At 38.0% G+C, this 18,742-nt stretch overlaps 1 protein-coding gene across 4 annotated transcripts in view; it reads left to right on the top strand.

Moving 5' to 3' along the window:
* CTBP1 (C-terminal binding protein 1) overlaps positions 1-18,742 on the top strand; it is a 236,538-nt gene that overhangs the window by 52,655 nt on the left and 165,141 nt on the right. For 2 of the 4 annotated variants that reach the window (XM_084204392.1, XM_084204390.1), the window contains exon 2: positions 1,500-1,640. In XM_084204392.1, the coding sequence (XP_084060518.1) occupies positions 1,592-1,640 (49 nt within the window). In that variant the 5' untranslated portion in view covers positions 1,500-1,591. Of the gene's footprint in view, positions 1-1,499; positions 1,641-18,742 lie in introns of those variants that run through there. The other 2 variants (XM_084204398.1, XM_084204396.1) reach the window with 2 other exon arrangements.

The following is an 18,742-nucleotide window of genomic DNA, read 5'->3' as shown; positions in this document are numbered from 1 at the left end:
GTAAATTTCTAAAATGGCAACAGTCTATGTTTTTTAAAAAGTAAAAAAAAAAAAGGGTTTCTGCATTCCTCATCAATTTTTCTTCTCCCTTTTATGATGGGATGTTATATTCCATTGCAATCTGTGCAAAACCGCAGAATAATCTTGAATTTGAGGACAAATAGATGTTGAGGGGAATTGAAGAGGACAATGAGGCGAATGAAGAGTTAAAAGCATGATCAATGTCACCCACTAACTCCATTTTAAATTTAAAGAAAAGACCAAACACAAAGAAGGAACTTTATTAAAAGTCTAAATGCACTGAGCAGGGCAGTATTGGTAAAGATCCTTAGTATAAATGCAAATGTGCAGTTCTTGATATTCAAAATATTTTTCTTTATAATTTCACTTGCAATTCATGAATCTTGATGATATGTTAATGAATTGTGCCTATGTTTGGCTTTAGTGCAGTTCAGCCTCTAGAAAGAAACAAGCAAATTTCTAGGCTCAGTCACTTGTAAGGCCATTTAATCCCATCCACTGATGTTGAAAGCGCTGGGCAGGAATAAAAAGAAACAGGGAGGTGGAGTATTTGGCTCATTTTAGTGTGCACAGTGCTTGTACTACAGTGTGCTCTGTGTTTGTTTCTCAAAGTCTACTCAGATATTGAAAAGTGAATAAAAGTGGTGCTCTGATGATGCTTTTTAGAGCATCTGTATCCATAGTTTTACCACTTGCTCACCTGCATTTTATATTCTACTGCTATAATTAGGTTCTCATTGAGAGATTTTTTTTCCTCCTCTCTCTCCATCCCCCCTTCCCACTTCTCAGTGGTTTGGCTTAAAATGCAGCCTGATTGTTGCAATGCCCTTATGCTGCCTTGCCCAGCTCCACAGAATCTGAAAAGTGCCTGCCTGTATCTGCTGCCAAAGAGCTTTGCCTAGTCATGCATAAACCTGCTCCAAATGCCATTTGGTTGATAGAGATGTTGGCATTCCTTCTTGTCACCAGGATGTGTTTCCCTGTGTCTCTGCCCCTTGACTTGGTTTTCTTCAACTTCCAAGCTGAAACTCTGGATTTCATTATCATCAAGGACCTGACAGTTAAGAGTGAAAGAAGTATTTTCTCTCACTGTGAGCTTTGTGATGTGAAGTTGTGGCTTTCCAATTTCATCTCAGGTGAACATGTTTCTGTCAATTTATGGACTGTGCCTGCCCAGGGTGCCAGCATTTGTTGGTGGTTTGTTCATTGGAAGGGGAGAAAAGTATTTGAAGTGAAAAAGCAGTGAACAGCAGCTGTCCTGGAACACTTCCACACTGGTTGGTCTGAGTTGTGCCCTGTGCATTTTATCTCTGTGCTTAGAGGACAGTTTGCTGTGAAATAAATACCAGTTTACCTAATATGATTTAAGAACTTTGTGGGTTTTAAAAATTCTTTAGATTACATAGAGATCATCTCCAGATCATCAGGACAAAGGTGCCAAAAATGATGTATTTTAAAGTTTATCTTTCTGTTCACAGCTTATAAAAGACTGAGCATTTCTGCCTGGTGTGAGAAGAGCATCACCAAGCTGTGTGGGGACGTTCTTTGAGCTTCCACTTTTGTGTCTCTCATGGACAAACACAAAGTGAAGCGGCAACGTCTGGATCGCATATTTGAAGGTTGGACATTTCAATTTCTAGTGTTAACTGTGTTAGTTTTGTGCAATACTGATTTTTTTCTCTTGGTCATTCTGTGTATTTTTAATTGAGTTGTAGTTTCTGTTGAGGTAATATTGAATGTGCAGAAATGCTGGGTTTTGGTGGAAATGGATCTAGGATAAGAAAAGAAACTAGTCTGTGACCTATTCTCGACTTGAGTTGGTTTTCATCTTAGCATTTTACAACGTTCTACCCAAACACTCCAAAAAATTGTGGCCTTACATAACACAACAATTACAAAAGGGGAAGATGACCACATAGTGCTCTCAGGAGTCTTTCTCTACAGGCTTGCCTCATGTAGATTGATTTAACAGCTTGTATCTAATCCTTGAAAGGAAGTAAAAAGTCAGATGAAAACAAAACAAAAATTGCAGGATACCCCCAAAGGTTAAATGAGTATTAATAAAGATAGTGTGAATTCTCATGAAAGGACTTGTAATCATTTGGGTCTGTCATTTTGCCTCAGGTCACAAATGACAAATTGCACATTCTTGCTCTTTTCTCCAAAAGGGCTTTTGGAGCTGGTATGAAAGCAGGTCAAGGGACACATGAATGGTCTGGACTAAATGAATTTTTATACTAAAATGTTAGTTTCTCACTAAAAGGCAAGGGAATAGTTAATTTCTTTTTGACAGGATGGGAGTGTATAGCCTGGTTTCTGCATCATGTCTAATGATGTGAACTGGGGGTGAAACCTTTGCCTCCTCCACAAGTTGGTCTTGAGACCCTTTCCCAGCAGCTGTGTTGTGTGAGGAGTCCTTGGCAATGGATTTTTACCCCTTTCTTTGTGCCAATGTGAGTGTGACTCTACCAAGAGCTACACTGAGAAGCTGACTTGTAGTAAAACCTTTTGTTGGCCTATTTTCCATTTGGGTAAATTCCTCAGTCCAGGTCACTGGTCAGCTGACAGAGCAGTTGCATGGAAGGGGCAGTTGGAAAAGCTCTGGGACTGTTAACCTAACATAGCCAGAGAAAGGGACATTTCATCCAGGTATCAAAGGGTGCAGCTCCACATTTGGTTTGGATGATTTATCTCCTTGTCAGTCTTCCAAAACTGGCCAAGCCCACCCATGGATGCCAGGTCCAGGCTGTTGCTGTGTACCACCTTGACTGCTTGGCCAGGTGTCCAGAACCTGCTCACTGGAGACTGATCCCTTCTCAGAGAAATGGGGAACTGCAGAGGATGATGAAACTGGGAAGGCTGCCCCACTAGTTAGATCAGCTAACTAGATCAGCTAGAACTGACCTAGGAGTGTGCATGCTCCTCTTCTCTGCTCCCAGTCTCAGTTCCCCATCCTAGAGTTTCTGTATCCAACTCTTCCATAAAAAATGGAGAATATTCAGCTGAATCAGCAAGGTGTGAAGAAGAATGACAAACCTGTCCCTTTTGATGGCAGCCAGCAGTTAGAGCAGCTCAGCCCACTCTGTGCAATCTCAGCCTCCTTATGAGCTTACAATGCTGAGCAACAGAACGACCCAAGAGGCAGGAAAGTCTGTGATGATGTGGGAAGGAACATTGCCAGGGACAGAGGTGACACACCAGCAGCCACTGGGATTGAAATAGCAGTGGCTTCCCCCAGGCTTCGTGCTCACATCCAGTGGTGCTGTTTTGTCTGGCTTGTTTTTCCCTGCCCTGCACAATTCACTGCATCCATCCTATGGTAAAATCTGCTTGGCCAGGCAGTGGAGGGAATTGATCCACTTGAAAAGTGATGTAGGAAAAAAAGGGGTTTTTAGCCACCTCTCTGCTTCCTTAATCACATTTACCAAATAGCTAGGTTGGAAAAATAGAGTGGGAAGGCCAGGCAGAAAATTATCAAGAGGAGAGGGGGTAAAACAACAGGTATGGAAGCATGCTTGACATTTTATAGCTGTGGGAGCCCAGTTTGGCTCCCAAGTGTTGGAACTGTGTTCTGCTCTTGTGTCTCTGTATGCTCAAATGCTCCTTGAGGCTTGTAAACACATATCCCTGATGATGATTTCAAAGGCTGTAAAAAGGGATAACAACTGGGGGAGGTGGGGGTTGGTTTGTTTTATAATGGCTTTTTTTCCACATATGGTCCTGTTCAGGTTTAAAAATTATTTATACAGAATTGTTCTCTGATATATGTGCCTTTCATGACACAACCTAAATATTTTATATTTTAGAAGTATGTGTGATGTTTTACAAAGCTTAGGGAATGTAGTGAGCTGTAGAACTATTAAAGGTGGTTTATCTTCTTGGTCAGCTTTTCTGTTCATCAGTTTGTGCATTGCTTTCTTCTCTTGAACTTTCCCTTAGAAGAGAATATTTTAAAGATGCACTTTATTTCTATTGCAAGTTCACTTAAAAATAGGCTGCAATAACTTGCTAACTACTACTAACTATGTATTTTTTAATGAATTCTTGAATATAACGAAGCTTAATGTAGCTCAGTAAATGATTTTGTCTCTGAGGTACCTATGATTCCCTTTGATGATTTCTTAGATATAAAATTGAATATTTGCTTTGAATCCCAAAGCTGTTTGCAATTACATTTTCTTGGTGCACATTTCAATGTTGTGCCATTGAAGGCTGTCCCTTAAAAAAAGCCAGGTATTAAATTCTGGTTTCTAACTTCCACCACTACCTGTGAATTATGCTTAGGCATAAGGACATGATTCCAGGCACTCTGAGATGCTAATATTAAACTCACTTCACAATTTGTAAAATAACATTTAGGATTCTTCCCTTGGAGATAAATGGTACCACGACATGTGAAAGATTAATTAGTTACTGATTATATTGTTCTTTGTCCCCCTCTCCGGTGATGCTGGTGATTGCAAAGCATAATTACAGTAGTATACATTTGGCAGAACAGTTGGAAGTGTCACAGTGCAAAAATAAAATGTGTTCATTTTGTGGGTAATTTGAAAAATTCAAAATGTTTTTGGCATTTTGAAAAGTTGTTATGTCTAATTAAGGTATTATTGTGCTTTATATTGTAACAAACTGTAAACAATGCTGTTTATTTGCTTATATTCTGGAAATCCTTAATTAAATTCCTGTATGTTTTACTGACCATTGCTTGGCAGTTACCTTGGGCTGTCTGACCTCTCTTGCATTTGCTGGGTGCTAGGAACAGAAGGTGGCTGCAGGCAGGGGGAATGTCTGAATTGTCTGGGAAGGGGCTTGGTGAACACTGTGAATTATTTTTAAGTACATTATTTTGGCTGCCTGAGCACTATGTATTTATTACACACTGTTTTTGGTGGGTTTCCAAGCTTTAGGCAACACTGGGAGAGGAGGAAAGGGGCTGTTCTCATTTCTTCCTGCTTGTTTGCACAGGTATTAGGGATTAAATACAGCACAATGCTGGAAATGTAACTGGAAAATTCAGAGGACTTTCCCAGTTAGGAGATTTCTTCCCAGAGCACCCCATGTGATATTTACACAGCAAAGACTGCAACATGTGCCAAGTACAAATCTGTGAAGACCCCGTCTGTCCCCAGCCAGGTGTGGGTTTTTTGTTGGGTTTTTTTTAGTTTTTTTTTCTTCTGGTGTTGATGAAGCAAAAAGCATCTTAGCACTCAGAATGCTCAATCATTTCCTAATTTTTTTTTTCCTTTTTGTGCAGCATTAGTGTTAATGTTATTCTTTACATGCATGTTGCTTCATCTTTTTAAAAAGTGCCCAGAAGAAAAGTTGCAATGTATTTTAGCTATTTTAACAGTGATGCTTTATTACCTAAGAAATGAAGAGTTGGCCAGGATCATAAATTGGAAAAGAAAGTGGATATTAATGGGATGAATGTCAGAAATTTGAGATAAAATCTCTCATTCTTTGCTTTTATGAAGGGCAGTGTTTCTTTGGGAAGGTTTGATTACTGGCAAATACCAAAGTGTGATGCACTTTGAAGGACAGTAAAAATGCATGATAAATGAATAGTTGCTTTTCAAGGATATGGCCTGGGCTTGCTTTCTTTATAAGGAAACATCTGTGTTTTTAGAGCTTCATTTTGCTGCTTGAGATTTAATAAGATGAATCTTCAGTTTGTAGTTGATGTGGAATAGTTGATGTAGTTGATGTTGATAGTTCCAGGAGGAATGCAAAGGGAAAAAAACAGATATGAATTGGATGTGGTTGTCTTCCCAAATTGATAGAGAAATCTTGTAATAAAGAGTGACTTAATGAAAAGAAAAATGCATTCACTGTCCTGATTTCTTTTTCTTGTGCATGTAATAGCTTGGCTTTTTAAACAGTGGGAAGTACCAGACTGACAAATACCAAGTGTTTTCTGCATGACCATTGATGGATCTTAGCTACTTTGTGTAAACTGGGATTTGACCCCTTGCAGGGGCAGTTGAGTTGTCTTATATTAATAAGATGGCTTACTTTGGCAAGGTCTGGGCTTTCCCTGAATTTCAAAAATGGTTTTTTACTAAAGTTGGTCTGTACCATGTAAGTTGATCTGTAAATAAGAGGAAGGAGGAATAAATGTTTCCAGGCAGTGAATGCCCTTGGCTCTTTCTTATGTAAGTGGGAATTGCAGATGTCAAGTTCTTTGGAGAACAAGAGCTGCAGTTTTCTTAACATCCAAATTTGAATGTGTTCTTCATGGTTTCACTTGCTAAGATACTGGAGAAAAAAGGAAATAATAAAATGCACAGGCAAAGGTAAATCAAATAGTACTTTATAGAGTTTTCTTCCTGTGTACTCATCTTAGTACTGGGCATACTTAATATGCCAAATGTTTCTTAAAAAGGGATTAATGGGCTGCCTCATTTCTTGGTGTCTTTGACAGACCTCAGAAGGTGGCTTAGTGAAGGATTAGGGCAGCAGAGGGAGCTAAAAGATTCCTAATATTTTATCATTTGTTTCCTAAGTCAAAGTAGCTCCTTTATAAAGTACCAATTAACCTTTGCAAAAATGTGATTTTCTAACCTTAAGTGCCTTCAGCAAATACATAAGCATTTGAACTGGAGTAAATTCCTTTTCTCTGTAGCAATCCAGTATAAATTAAATTAGGAATTAGATAGTTAAAGCTACCAAAATCTTTCTGCAGGAACAGCCATCAAACCTTTCAAGTGTAGCAAATGAAAGTGTTTAAGCAAGCAGAGTTTTCTATGAAAAACCTATAGAAGAATATTCTATAAGGAAACCAATTTACATTCAGATACAAGTGTTTTAACATAAAAATGTATGTTATGCATACAAATGCATAACATACACTTGGGTGCATAGCACACAAGCATGTTTTAACCACTCAACACTATTTTACTGTGTTTTGCTTGCAAAAACTTTGAAAGCATTTTGGAACCTGTGCTAATATAGACAATTAGGTAAAAGTTGCCTTCAAAGAATGGGGAGCATATTCTAAGGATTAAGATAAATTGAGTTTAAAATAATAAAATAATAAACGGTGCTACCAGGAATCTCAACATAACAAGAGTTTTTGTCTCTTTCCAAAGGAAAATTTCTGCATATTTGGGTTATGTTTACTCTACTGCAAAAGCATCCTTTATCTCATTAGAATTAGAGTTGAAATGCTTATGCACAGGCCTGTATTTGGGTTTTGGCTTTGTCCTTTATATCAGTGTTTGCAGTGCAAAGTGGTTTTTAGCTTTCTTTTGGCTTCCTGCAGTAACCTGCATCTCAGTCTTCACCTACACAGGCTTTGGATTTGCATCCACTTAGGTACTGCAACGTTGCAGAGGTATCACAATGCAAGTTGTATGAAAAGGGAATTGCCTTAGAAGCCCCTTTTGCTCTAAGTGACACTAAATAGCAGCTGCTAATGAAAAGCATTGCTTCAGTAAGGAAATTTGAGGGGGGAAAAAAAATCTATGGAGAAAAGAATCTGAGATGTTTAAGTTTTGCTGAAATGTTCATGTCACTGATTTAAGTTATGAATGTTGTAAAGAAAAACTGCAATTCTGTGGTGTCCAGCATCATGCATTTTATCTGTGTTGTCACATTTTGATCGATATATTGAAATAAAATACACTTAAAATAAAATACACTTGGTTACAACAGCAGCTATGTTCAGCTGTGATCCATCCAGAAAGTTGCATTTTGACACTACAGTAAAGTCAAAATAGTTTCCCCTATTGTTAGTGTTAGAGACAGTGTTAAATACAAAAAATAATAGAGCATGACACTGGTTTTACAGGGTTGTATGAATTGTATTTGTAGTATCAGATACTTGAGTCAGAATCCAGTACATAACCACACTTCATCCTCTAATTCCTGAATAATCTCCAGATAATTTATTCCTCCTATTCTTCTATTAATAAAAATATTTTCAGGCTAGATATTTAGCTTTTACACAGTGCAGATGTGTGGCTGCTAAAAATTTTAGAAGCTTTAGAAGTCTTAAGTACTTGATGGTAGTATGTTCTTATTTCTGCCTGGGGTCAGGGAAGATGCTCTGATGTTGCTTTGCACTGTGCTCTGGAAAACTGAACTGCACAAAGATTAAGTGTCTAGGTAAACATACTGAAAAATTTACATAGTCATCTAATTAAAGCAGTCTTGTTCAGCTCTCACAGAGGCAGTTCCCATCCTCAGGGAAGTGCAGTCTGAGATGCAAAAAAGGATTTTATTTTGTTTCCTCCCTTAGTGCAGTCAGAATGGGAGTGTGATTATGCAAGTGGAAACAAGAAAATAAAAGTGGAGACAGTCTTTTAGTGCTGGAGGTTTCTGCTTCTGCACAAGACACACATCCTTGTGTCCTCATTCCAGGAGGTCAGTACTGAATTGAAGGGTTCCTCTCCTTGAACAGGAGGAATTGCAAGGAGGCTTTGCCAGGGAGGGAGTACCCAGCAGAGATGTCCCTCCTCATTAGAGAAGTCACTGTGGTCTGATGGATAGGTCATTTGGAGTTAAGAAACCTGTGTTTTATCTTGTAGCTCTTCTGAAGTCAGGTACCAGGTTAGAAAAAAAAAAAAAAATAAGCTGCCTCTGCCTCTTCTTTTTCTGTGACAGAAAAGTCAGAGATGTTCTGGGATATAAATAGCAGCAGGCTGTTGTAATACTCTTGGAATCCCTTTAAAACACAAGGCTGTGCTAATTGTGAAAATACCTGGCACTTGCTGCAGGTGAGAACACACCCTTTGGTACCACTGGAGATGCAGAACTCTGTGGTTTGTGGCCCTGCTCAGATACCTAAATAAAAAGGTTCCTTCTTCCGCCCTTTCCTATGAGAACTAAATTTAAATTGCTTGTGACTTTGAGCAGATATATTTGGGATTTTTTTTTAAAGCCAGAAATTAACTGTTAAAAATTATTCATGTTTCTCTTTCCCCTGATGCTTATTTTTCAAAGTATCCTCCCATGCACTGAATTTTCAAACCTTTCATTCTGCCAATTAACTGGAGACACAGCAAAAAGACACACCAAAAATTACAGGCAATGGCAGTAGGAGAGCAAAAGATGAAGAGTAAAGACTCTTTATTCTTTTGATCCTACCTGTATTTTTCAGAAAGTTTCCTTGTGTGCTAGATAATGACACTCGAATACAATTAGACTATGACTCCTGCTAATAGGTAATCAAGAATAATTATAAGTTTTAATTAAATACACGATAAATGCCTCTTTTTGTCAAGGAGTGCACATTTGAAGAAATAGTTTTATTAAGTGCTAAAAAAACTTTTTCCCAGGCAATTTTATCGCTATTTCTTGTTCCCTGCTGCTCCTTTATGTCTTGAAGATTGCATCAGTCACATGCATGTGGTTTTTTCCTGGGTATCAAATACCACTTAGGCAGGTGTTGCTTAATTTCCACAACATCTGCCAGTCATTTTTGGTTGTTGTTGTTGTTAGCTTAGCTAACCTGCAGATGGTCATGTTTGCCAGTTTGTGCAGCGCTCCACAGACTGCCATGCTTGTTCCCCAAGTGCTGCCCTGCACTTCCATGCAGGCATCATCAATTTATCAAACTCAAATAATTTAGTAACAGTTACTTCTTCTTGCAATAAACAAAAGCAGCTGCGCTCTAGCTGTCCTTATCTGCATGAATGCATAGATTGTAAAGGGCTTTCCTGACAAACAAGACAGAAGTTTAGAATTTCAAACTGGAATTTAGGGCATGTAAGTCAGAATGAGTCGACACTGATGTTTAGAAACAATATATTAATGCAGAGAATGAATTAGTTACCATAGCAACCGCTTTGTTTTAATAATTTGGTGGGGCAATGAATAAAAGAGGCTCAGAAAGAAGTAGTATCACTCTGAATTACATGTGCAACGAGAGAGGTTTTGTTCATTAATAGTGGAAATTAATTTGATTTTATAACAGATTGAAGAATGAATGTGTAAGTTTTACTTTGGAAAGGCAATAAAAATGATTTACAGTTTTTTTTTTTATTCTTATTTTTTCTACCCCCTGGGAAAAACATAATCACATTTTACATTTTATTATGGCAATGCAGATTATTGATTTCTTAACAATAAAACATGCTCAATATATTGCATTGTAAGCGTGGCTTCAATCTGTGTGCTGTGATTTGTTGCCTGGCAGTTGTTGGCAGCCTAGCAACATGCTTCAGTCCAGATCTGCAAAAGGATGTAGACACCCAAAGTTAGGAGTTACAGGAAAGGCAGGTTTCTCAGCACCTCAAAACCCATCTAAAATCATCAGCACCTTGAAATCCCTTTGTACTTCATGGATGAAATTCAAGTACACTGCACACTTTCAAGATGACAGAATCCCAGAATGGTTTGGAAGGGACCTTAATGATCATCTCATTCCAGCCCCTCTGCCATGGGCAGGGACACCTTCTACTGGATCAGGTTGCTCAAAGTCCTGACCTGAATTTTCTTTCCTCTTGCAGATTTGAGCAGTTTTGTTTGCATTTTGTGACAAATGCAGGATCCCCAAACTGAAGGAGCTCTTTTGGAGGCAGATGCAGAGTGAGCAGAAGCAGCATGGGCAGCTGGAGCCTGTTCTGCAGAAAGAGGGAGGCACAGAAAGAGGTGCTCTGCTGCAGAAATTCTTGTGCAGAGCCTGTCCCAGCACCTCTCACAGCTGCCTGTGTGTTGATGAGGCTGTGACTGGAGACTGGCAGGTGTCATGGAAGAAGGGATTACTGCTGCTGTCCTCCGGAGCCTTTCACAGGGCACAGCCTCTAATTTGTGTCTGCCTTCTCATCTGCTGTCCTTTTTTTAATTCTCCTTGACTACTAGCAGCTTTTGGCTGAAATTTGCTGGTGAGTTAAACATTTAATTATGGAGGGCCCAGTGGGTAGATGGACAGACACAATTAGGTGAGCCTGGCTTCCTTTGAAACTCTGTCTGAAAGGTGCTCAGATATTGCAGACAGAAATAAGAAATGCCACCTCATTACTCCTTGGCCAAGGTAGTGATGTCCATCACCAGACCCAAATCATGTTCCCTCCCTAGAGCAGGGAGCCCTAAAGTTGATTCTCCAAGTTCCTCAATAGGTCAAGGTGTCTTCCCAGGAGCAGAGAAACTTTCTGTTCCAGGTTGTCATCAATCCAAAGCTGATGGGTTTTTTGAAGGGACGTTTGTTAAGGGTGTTGTTTGCTGCCAGGTAATGCAAGCTCAACTCATTGTGTTGGGGGAAAAAAAGGAATAACTAAGCTCAGTAGTGACTCAGAAAGGGACATTCAAACTTCTCTGTTCCCAGTGCTTCTGTGTGTGTAAGTTTTGGAAGGAAATTTCTGTTTGAGGTGAGTGCCCCCATCACTGGGCTATTCGTGTCCTTGACACCTCCTCTCTGGTCTCATAAGAAACTTGCCCTAAAATAAATATTTCTAAAAGCAGTGTATCATACCTCCAGACCATGTTTTCTTCCTTCTTACCTTATCTCTTAGCTGTATCTAAGTAAAACTAATTTGTGATGTTTTTGAAAGGGAATGTAACTCGGTTTGAACTTTCCTTGGTACCTAATCCTTCACTAGAATTCTGAAATGTTTGTTAATATAATCTTAAAGTTTACCAAAATTCTTTCCTGTTTAATTTTTGTGTGTCAGTCTTTGAAACATCTCAAAATGTCAGATGATTAGATGAGTTTTGCCCCCAATCCAAGATATTGATGGAGGGAAGTGAAAGGAAGTTCATTCCAGAGCTGCAAACATCCAGTGAAGAATTTTTCAGTTTTTCATTTTAGTTTTTTAGTGCTTCCTTTTATCTATGTTAACCATAAATCAGTGGTTGTTTTATAGGCTCCTTGTGATTACAGTAATCAACAACATGACTGTATCCTGAAATAGTTGGTGAAAGAAACTTCACAGCAGCTCCAGAAAGGCACTGGTGCATCTGATGTGTGTGGTCTTGCAGTCAAATGTGGTCTTTAGCTGCCTTTTCCCCTGTAATTCTGAATCTCATTTTCTTTGTTTTCCTGCTCCTCTTTTCTAATGAGGGAATAAAATAATTTTTGTTTCATCCTGGTTTTCTGATGTTTCTTAAATTATTCTTTGAGTTTTTTGGTTTTTTTTTGCTTGGTGATACACAAGTGGATTTCCACTGAAATTCATGAACATTAAATGTTAATTTTTAAATTGAATGTTCAACTCTGCTCCATTCAGTTTGATTTTATTTGCATTAGTCTTTTATGAATGGAAGCACCTGCAAATATGTTCCTAAAAATCATAGCTTTCCACATAGTTTAAAATTATTTAGCAGTTTACTAAGGGATCACTCATGAAAAACACTCCTGCCCTGCCTTGAAGTTGTGGATTCCTCCTTTTTAAAAGAAATACCAATGGGGTTTTCATGTCAGCTCCCAGAGGGATGATTGACTTGTAGCTCCTGGAAATTTCCATTTAATTGGAAAACATATTTGCTGAATAAAGTTTGTTGGATTGCATTTTGGGCAGTTTTAAAAGCTCTCTTTTAAAATTATTTACAAGGCAGACTTGTAACTTAGCTTAAGCTTGCTTTAACTTACAGGCTGGTTTATCCTTTTGCATTGATAAAATTTGACATAGTTTTAGGATAGGAAGATGGAGCTCAAAGTTAAAGAAGGGAGCCTAGCCTCACTCTATACTAGTCAATTATGAAAGTTCAATTTAACAGGAAAGATTTGTACTCAGAATTGTTCTAATTGAGCCCAATTGGCACATACAAGAGACCACTATTACATTTTGGACTATTAATTTTTTATAACTTCTTCATGCATCTCTTTAAACTCCTTTTGAGTATATATGAGTACACATACATGACACAGATCACTTGAAAATGTAATCAAATATTTTGTATCCAAAAATGAGATATTTAATTTTAAAAGCATCTTTAAACAGGTAGTTAGGTTATTACTGCCCCTGACTCCTCAGTTTTGGAGTAGTTGTGACCTCTAATTTGTCTCATGTTTGTGTCCATTCTGTCTTTTGTGTCCCTTGTGCACTTCTTTGCTCTGGATGCAGTTAATATCTGTTCTCCCTCTTTTTTCCTCCTGATGTCTGAGTGTGGCAGAGCTGTTATCAAAGCTGGACTCTGCTTCCTGGAATTCTTTGCCTTTGTTTGCAGCAATTCCATAGGCCAGAACTGCCACAAGTTACAGAAATTAAAGGCTTATCAGCACTTCTCCACAGGATAACAGAGGTATATTTTCTGTTGAAAATCTTTCTTTAATTTGGTGTTACAATTGAACTGCATTACATCCAGCATAAAAGGAGGTTGATTTATTAGTTGCAGTTAATTTAAAAGGCTCCTGAATACTTCCCCTTCCTTCTGCAGTATAAGTGGCTTTTTTTATTTTTTGTAAGTTTTCAAATGTAGCTGAAGCATGGGACAGACCCTGATTTAGGCTGCCAGGTGTACAGATGCCAATGTTTTTTTAAATCTTAAATTGTGTTTTAAATAAAGACTTCATAAAACAGTAGAAGCAGAGTTTTCATGATTTGTAGAAAGTCCATAAATTTATATCTAACGTAGCTGGGCTACTTTGCTATTGATGTAAAGGGGTTTACAAATTGATACAAACAAAGTTTTTTTAGCAAAACTGCTGGAACCTCATATTTTAAGTAATTGTACTGAAAACTGTAAAGTTCTAGAGATGTGATCCTATGCAGCATTCCTTGGCTGTGAAGGACAGAGCAGGAGGAGGAAGGCAAAGCTAAAATTATACATAGAAGCACATTCAAGATATCATCATATCCTTGACATTAGGAGTAAAATCTGAGTTGTAGATTGGCAGTAATGCCTAATGATTTAGCATCCAAATCCAGATGACCTTGTTCTCCCCATTGATATATATAAAGCTTTTTTGTGGTTTCTATTAATGATCTGTTTCCTTTTTAATCAATTACATTTCAATTACATTATGTCCTTTCAGTAGCATTAAAGGATTATGGGCTGAGAAAATAAAAACTAATTTGGTAAGAAAGTGTAAACTGGAAAAAAGGACTTGATTTCAAAAAACCCCACTCCAATATTCATCTACTGATGACCATTTAAGAAACAAGAGATGCTGACACTGTTGCCAAAATTTTCTCTTTTAGGACACCTAAAATACCAGGCTCTTGAACCAGTTATCTTCAAGCATTAGTTGCACCTGCTCCATCATCTGTTGTGACCTGTGGTGCTAATTTTATTGTAAAAGAGGTTGTCCACAGCAATAGTGAAACACAAGGAAATGTTTTTTAATACTTAGCTCAGATGAGCAACACTGATTTGGTTGTTTTACTTGCTGAAAGGTTTTTTTGTGTGGCCTCCATAGAAGGTAAGGGTAAGCAAAAGCTTTTTCTTTCTAGGTTTATTTAAGAATAACATTGGTCATATGATGTTATCAGCAAGAAGAGAATCAGCAAAGCTGCTGCTAAGACAAAAATGTATCTAGACTCAAGGTTTCAGCAGTTGGTAAGGTTATTTTAAGATGACCTCACCATTTGAAGATGTTCCATTAATGCTTGAGATTAGCCTATTTTTTAAATGGCAGGAAATTTGATGGAAACATTTAGAGTATGCTGGATGGGATGTTTTCAGAACTCAGTTTCTGGGAAGCTTGGCTATAATCCTCCCCAGTTTTATGTTTTTCAAATATGACAGTGTCTTCTCTAAAAACATTTGTCTGGTTGAAAATGAAGTGGGAGAAAAGATTGCGTGGTAAACCAGGGTGTCATTCACAGAATTTGGTGTTAGTCAATTCAGAAGTGGTGTGGAAAAAATGCATTTACAGAAGTTTTATTATTCTGGATAATAAACTCCAAAATAAAAGCTTTGTGTAGCAACTGAGCATAAGCATGGTGAGCTATCAGCTGGATCAGGTCATCAGGAAACTCCTCAGCTCTCATTTTCTCTGGCTGCTTTATTTTTTTCTAGTTCTAATTTTCATTTTTTTGACTGTATTTCATAAGGGAGAAACCATTCCAACCTCATGTTTCAGAGACACTGTGATCTCCATGATATCTTAATTAAATCATAAATTACTGACAGCAGATTGATTATTGGTGTTGTAGCTGCAGCCTGCATTGACACTGTTGGGCTGTCTGTTGTGGCCTCCACCAGACAAACGAGGGAAACAAGAATTCAAGCAGCTGGTGGGGTGTAAGGATGTAAGGGTGTAAGGATGAGGAAGTAAGTAACAGAAGTAAGGTATGCACTCAGGATTTTTTTGGTTTGATATGATTTGAAGGTGCCTTCCTCAGGTACCCAAGCTCTGAGTTGTGGCTGTGTTCGCAGGGGTCCCAGGATGAGGGAAGAGATGAGAAAGTTGACTTTATGTTCAGAAGGCTGATTTATTATTTTATGATATATATTATATTAGAAACTATACTAAAAGGATAGAAGAAAGGATTTCATCAGAAGGCTGGCTAAGAATAGAAAAGGAATGAACAACAAAGGTTTGTGACTGACTGAGACAGTCTGGACAGCTGGACTGTGATTGGCCATTAATTAGAAACAACCACATGAGACCAATCCCAGATCCACCTGTTGCATCCCACAGCAGCAGATAATCATTGGTTACATTTTGTTCCTGAAGCTTCTCAGCTTCTCAAGAGGAAAAATCCTAAAGAAAAGATTTTTCATCAAATATTATAGCTACAATGAGCAGCATCCAGTAAAGACCTGGGAGGTTGGTGAGGGCTGTTGGAGCTGAAAGCAGGTGCCTTTAGGAGGCAGCTCAGGACTTGCCTGAATTTGTGATCTTCTCCATGGCTGTGTGTGGATCCAGCTGGCAAGCAGGAGTGGGGAGCACTAACATTTCTCCTTGCAAAAGTCTCGATGAGCTCTGCTTGAAAATTACCTGACTCAGATCTGCACTCTACGCTATTGATAGTCAGAACATCAAGTCCCTTTCTGGGAATAAGGAAGAAAATTTTGACCTACTTTAATGGAAGTGTAGCACTTAAAATATTCTCTTCAGCCCTAGGATTGAAAACAGTGTCCTGCTTCCTGCACAGGAGTCCAAAACCCCTCTTCTTTTATCTTTGCAAACCTGTTTCCATTCTCAAAGCCATAACCAGCAGGCACCAAGTGAAAACTGCTGCATGTAGGTGTAGGAAACATTTCTTCATACATCAGGTGAGTTATGAAGCTCTACTGCAGGATATTTTAGGTTACTGAAGTTTCACAAAGGTTGAAAGAGTGAATAGGTTCGTGGAAGAAAAATCCACTGGGTTTGCTGAAACAATTCTGATTGATAGAGCTCTTGAATGGCAAATTGCTGGTGGCAGGGAGAGATTCTGAAATACAAGTCTTGCCCTTTTCTCATCTTTTTCTCACTGTTCTTTTCCTGAAAGAACATCTTAGCAGCAGGGGAAAAAAAATGAAAACAACCACTATTTAACAAGATAGATGTTTGGTCTGAACCCATGACAAGCTTTTCTTGTGCCCTTGGTTGTGGAAGGCTTCTATCTTCCTTGCCCAAACTTAGTAGAACTTCAGAGGATCCTTTAGTTCTTTGAGGCTTTCAGCCTCATTATTAGAGTCAGAAATTAGAGCTGCACTGCCCACCTGTAGTGCACAGTCCATAACCCAGCACTTCAGTGTCTACAGCCTCAGGTACCTGCTGCTGTGCATTTCTCATACTTCCCCATTAGCCCTGGCAGCACAAGAAATAACCACAAATTCAAATATCCAGTCTATAAGTGTTGTAAAAAAAATTAATTTTAGATACCTCTGTTCAGTGGGTTTTTTTGGTTTTTTTTGTCTAGCTCAGAATGGCTGAATTATTCAAAGAAAGAGAAGCAGGATATATATATATATATAAAAAAAAGTAGCTCCCTGTACCTGCAGGAATGCACAACATGGGATTGATTCATGTCACAGATCTGTGACCAGGTCCCTACAAGTGGTGTGAGTGGTGTGTGATTAAAGGTACAGCAGATCAGAACAAGGAGTGGCCAGCTGTGCTCAGAGTCCTTGTGGCAGCAATTTCTCCCTGTAGTTGTTTTCCTATGTGTGAAAGGATGATAACACTCATCTGTCTGAGGCTTAACTCATTGCTGGTTTTATAGCAAGGGGAAAAGTTTATATAGAATTTAATAAAACCCCCTACAAGTTATTATAGAGAAGTGTTACTTAGTGTTTAATAATTTGCCTATTCAAGCAACTGTCTGTATTAAGGAATAATTGAAACATATTTACAGAGCAAATTTGAAAGAAAAATAATAGCATTATCAAGCTAAAAAGCTATAGCACATAATTATTATACACTTCATGATTCAGCAGCTGAGCTGTTTTTGTGCATGTAAATGATTTTTACCTAATGGATTATTGCAGCAGTGGTGAGTGAGCACACAGGACTCTCTGAAGGGTGTACCTTGAGGACACTGCAGCAGCAATATTTTGCTGTGTCACGAGATTTTATCATGCATAAAGGACAGATTCCTTCATCCTCGGGAGTTTCCAGATGGAAACCACAGATACATTTCTGCTGCCAGTGTACAGGAATGCAAAATGTTCTTAAAAGCAAACTGGTTCTGTTAGTGCAGGGCTTTTTTTTTTTTTTTTTTTTAATTTAAATATTACCTCATGATGTGTTTAACTTGTAACAGCAGTTATATGAACTACATCCAAAAAATGAAACAACTTATGTCTAATTACAAGAATTTTATGAGTGGTATCTTTTATTTCTTATTTTTGAAGCAGGAGCAATAAAAATATAAGTGGATTTTAGTTTGCTGTTACAGTGCTCTATATTTGTCAAGTCCTGTTACTAAAGAAATAGTAAAAATACTGTGTTGATTTTATTGCTTTAGTTACACAGTTACCAGAACCACTTTACTACACTTCTCCAAGATTTCCAACATGTTTGAGAGTGAGTACATAGAAGTAATTTCTCAGGTTTGGACTGCATCCAGTACATTATGGAAGTGATCTTCGTACACAGCCAGAGATTTGGGTACTAGATAAGGCAGGTATAGCTTCACTGGGATGAGATTTATCACCAGAAAAAAAAAAAAAATTGAAAATGTAATTACCAGTAAATTGCACTGAACTGGGGATCTGCCCTAAAATAAGGGCAGTGATGCAAACATTAACTAGCAGATATTAACTAACAGATAAAAGGGGGTGATGTGTCATTTCTAGATCACTTTAATAGTCCTGGGGATGGTCTCAATTACAACTCTGTGTCTGTGCCAAGCATTCTTTATACCCCTAAATGTGTAAATTCTACATGATGTGTCTGTAGGCTGTATTGTGTTGACTTATGGGTTTTTTTTTTTTGAGGAACAATATCTTTCTACTGCACTGATAAAGTTAAGGGAAGAATGGGGAAATGTCTGGCAAACTTTGGCATTTCTGATGGAGCCTTTAATGTCAGTCCAAGAAGTAATAGAGCTACAGAGAGATGTGAAGATGCAGAGAATGAAGCTGTTAAAATTGTTTGCTTTGGCCTTCCCTCAAACATCTATGGGATAACAGGAAACTTTTTGTTGAACTTGAGAGTCAAATAAATTAAAACAAACATTCCTACCTAAAGGAACCTCCTCCCCAGCCAGTGAGTAACTTTCTGCTTTATTGAAATGTAATCTCTCATTGAGAGATGACATATCTCTCAATGAGAAATAATTGTTAAAAAATTACATTAATACAAAATTTGTTGAAATACTGTTGTTGATAATATTACACATTGAAATATTACACTAATGCAAAATTTTATAATTTTGAGATATTTCACTAATACAAATTTTTG

Source organism: Fringilla coelebs, assembly GCF_963513975.1.
Source record: "Fringilla coelebs genome assembly, chromosome: 4".
NCBI lineage: Eukaryota > Metazoa > Chordata > Aves > Passeriformes > Fringillidae > Fringilla > Fringilla coelebs.
This window is presented reverse-complemented; position numbering and strand designations above follow the sequence as displayed.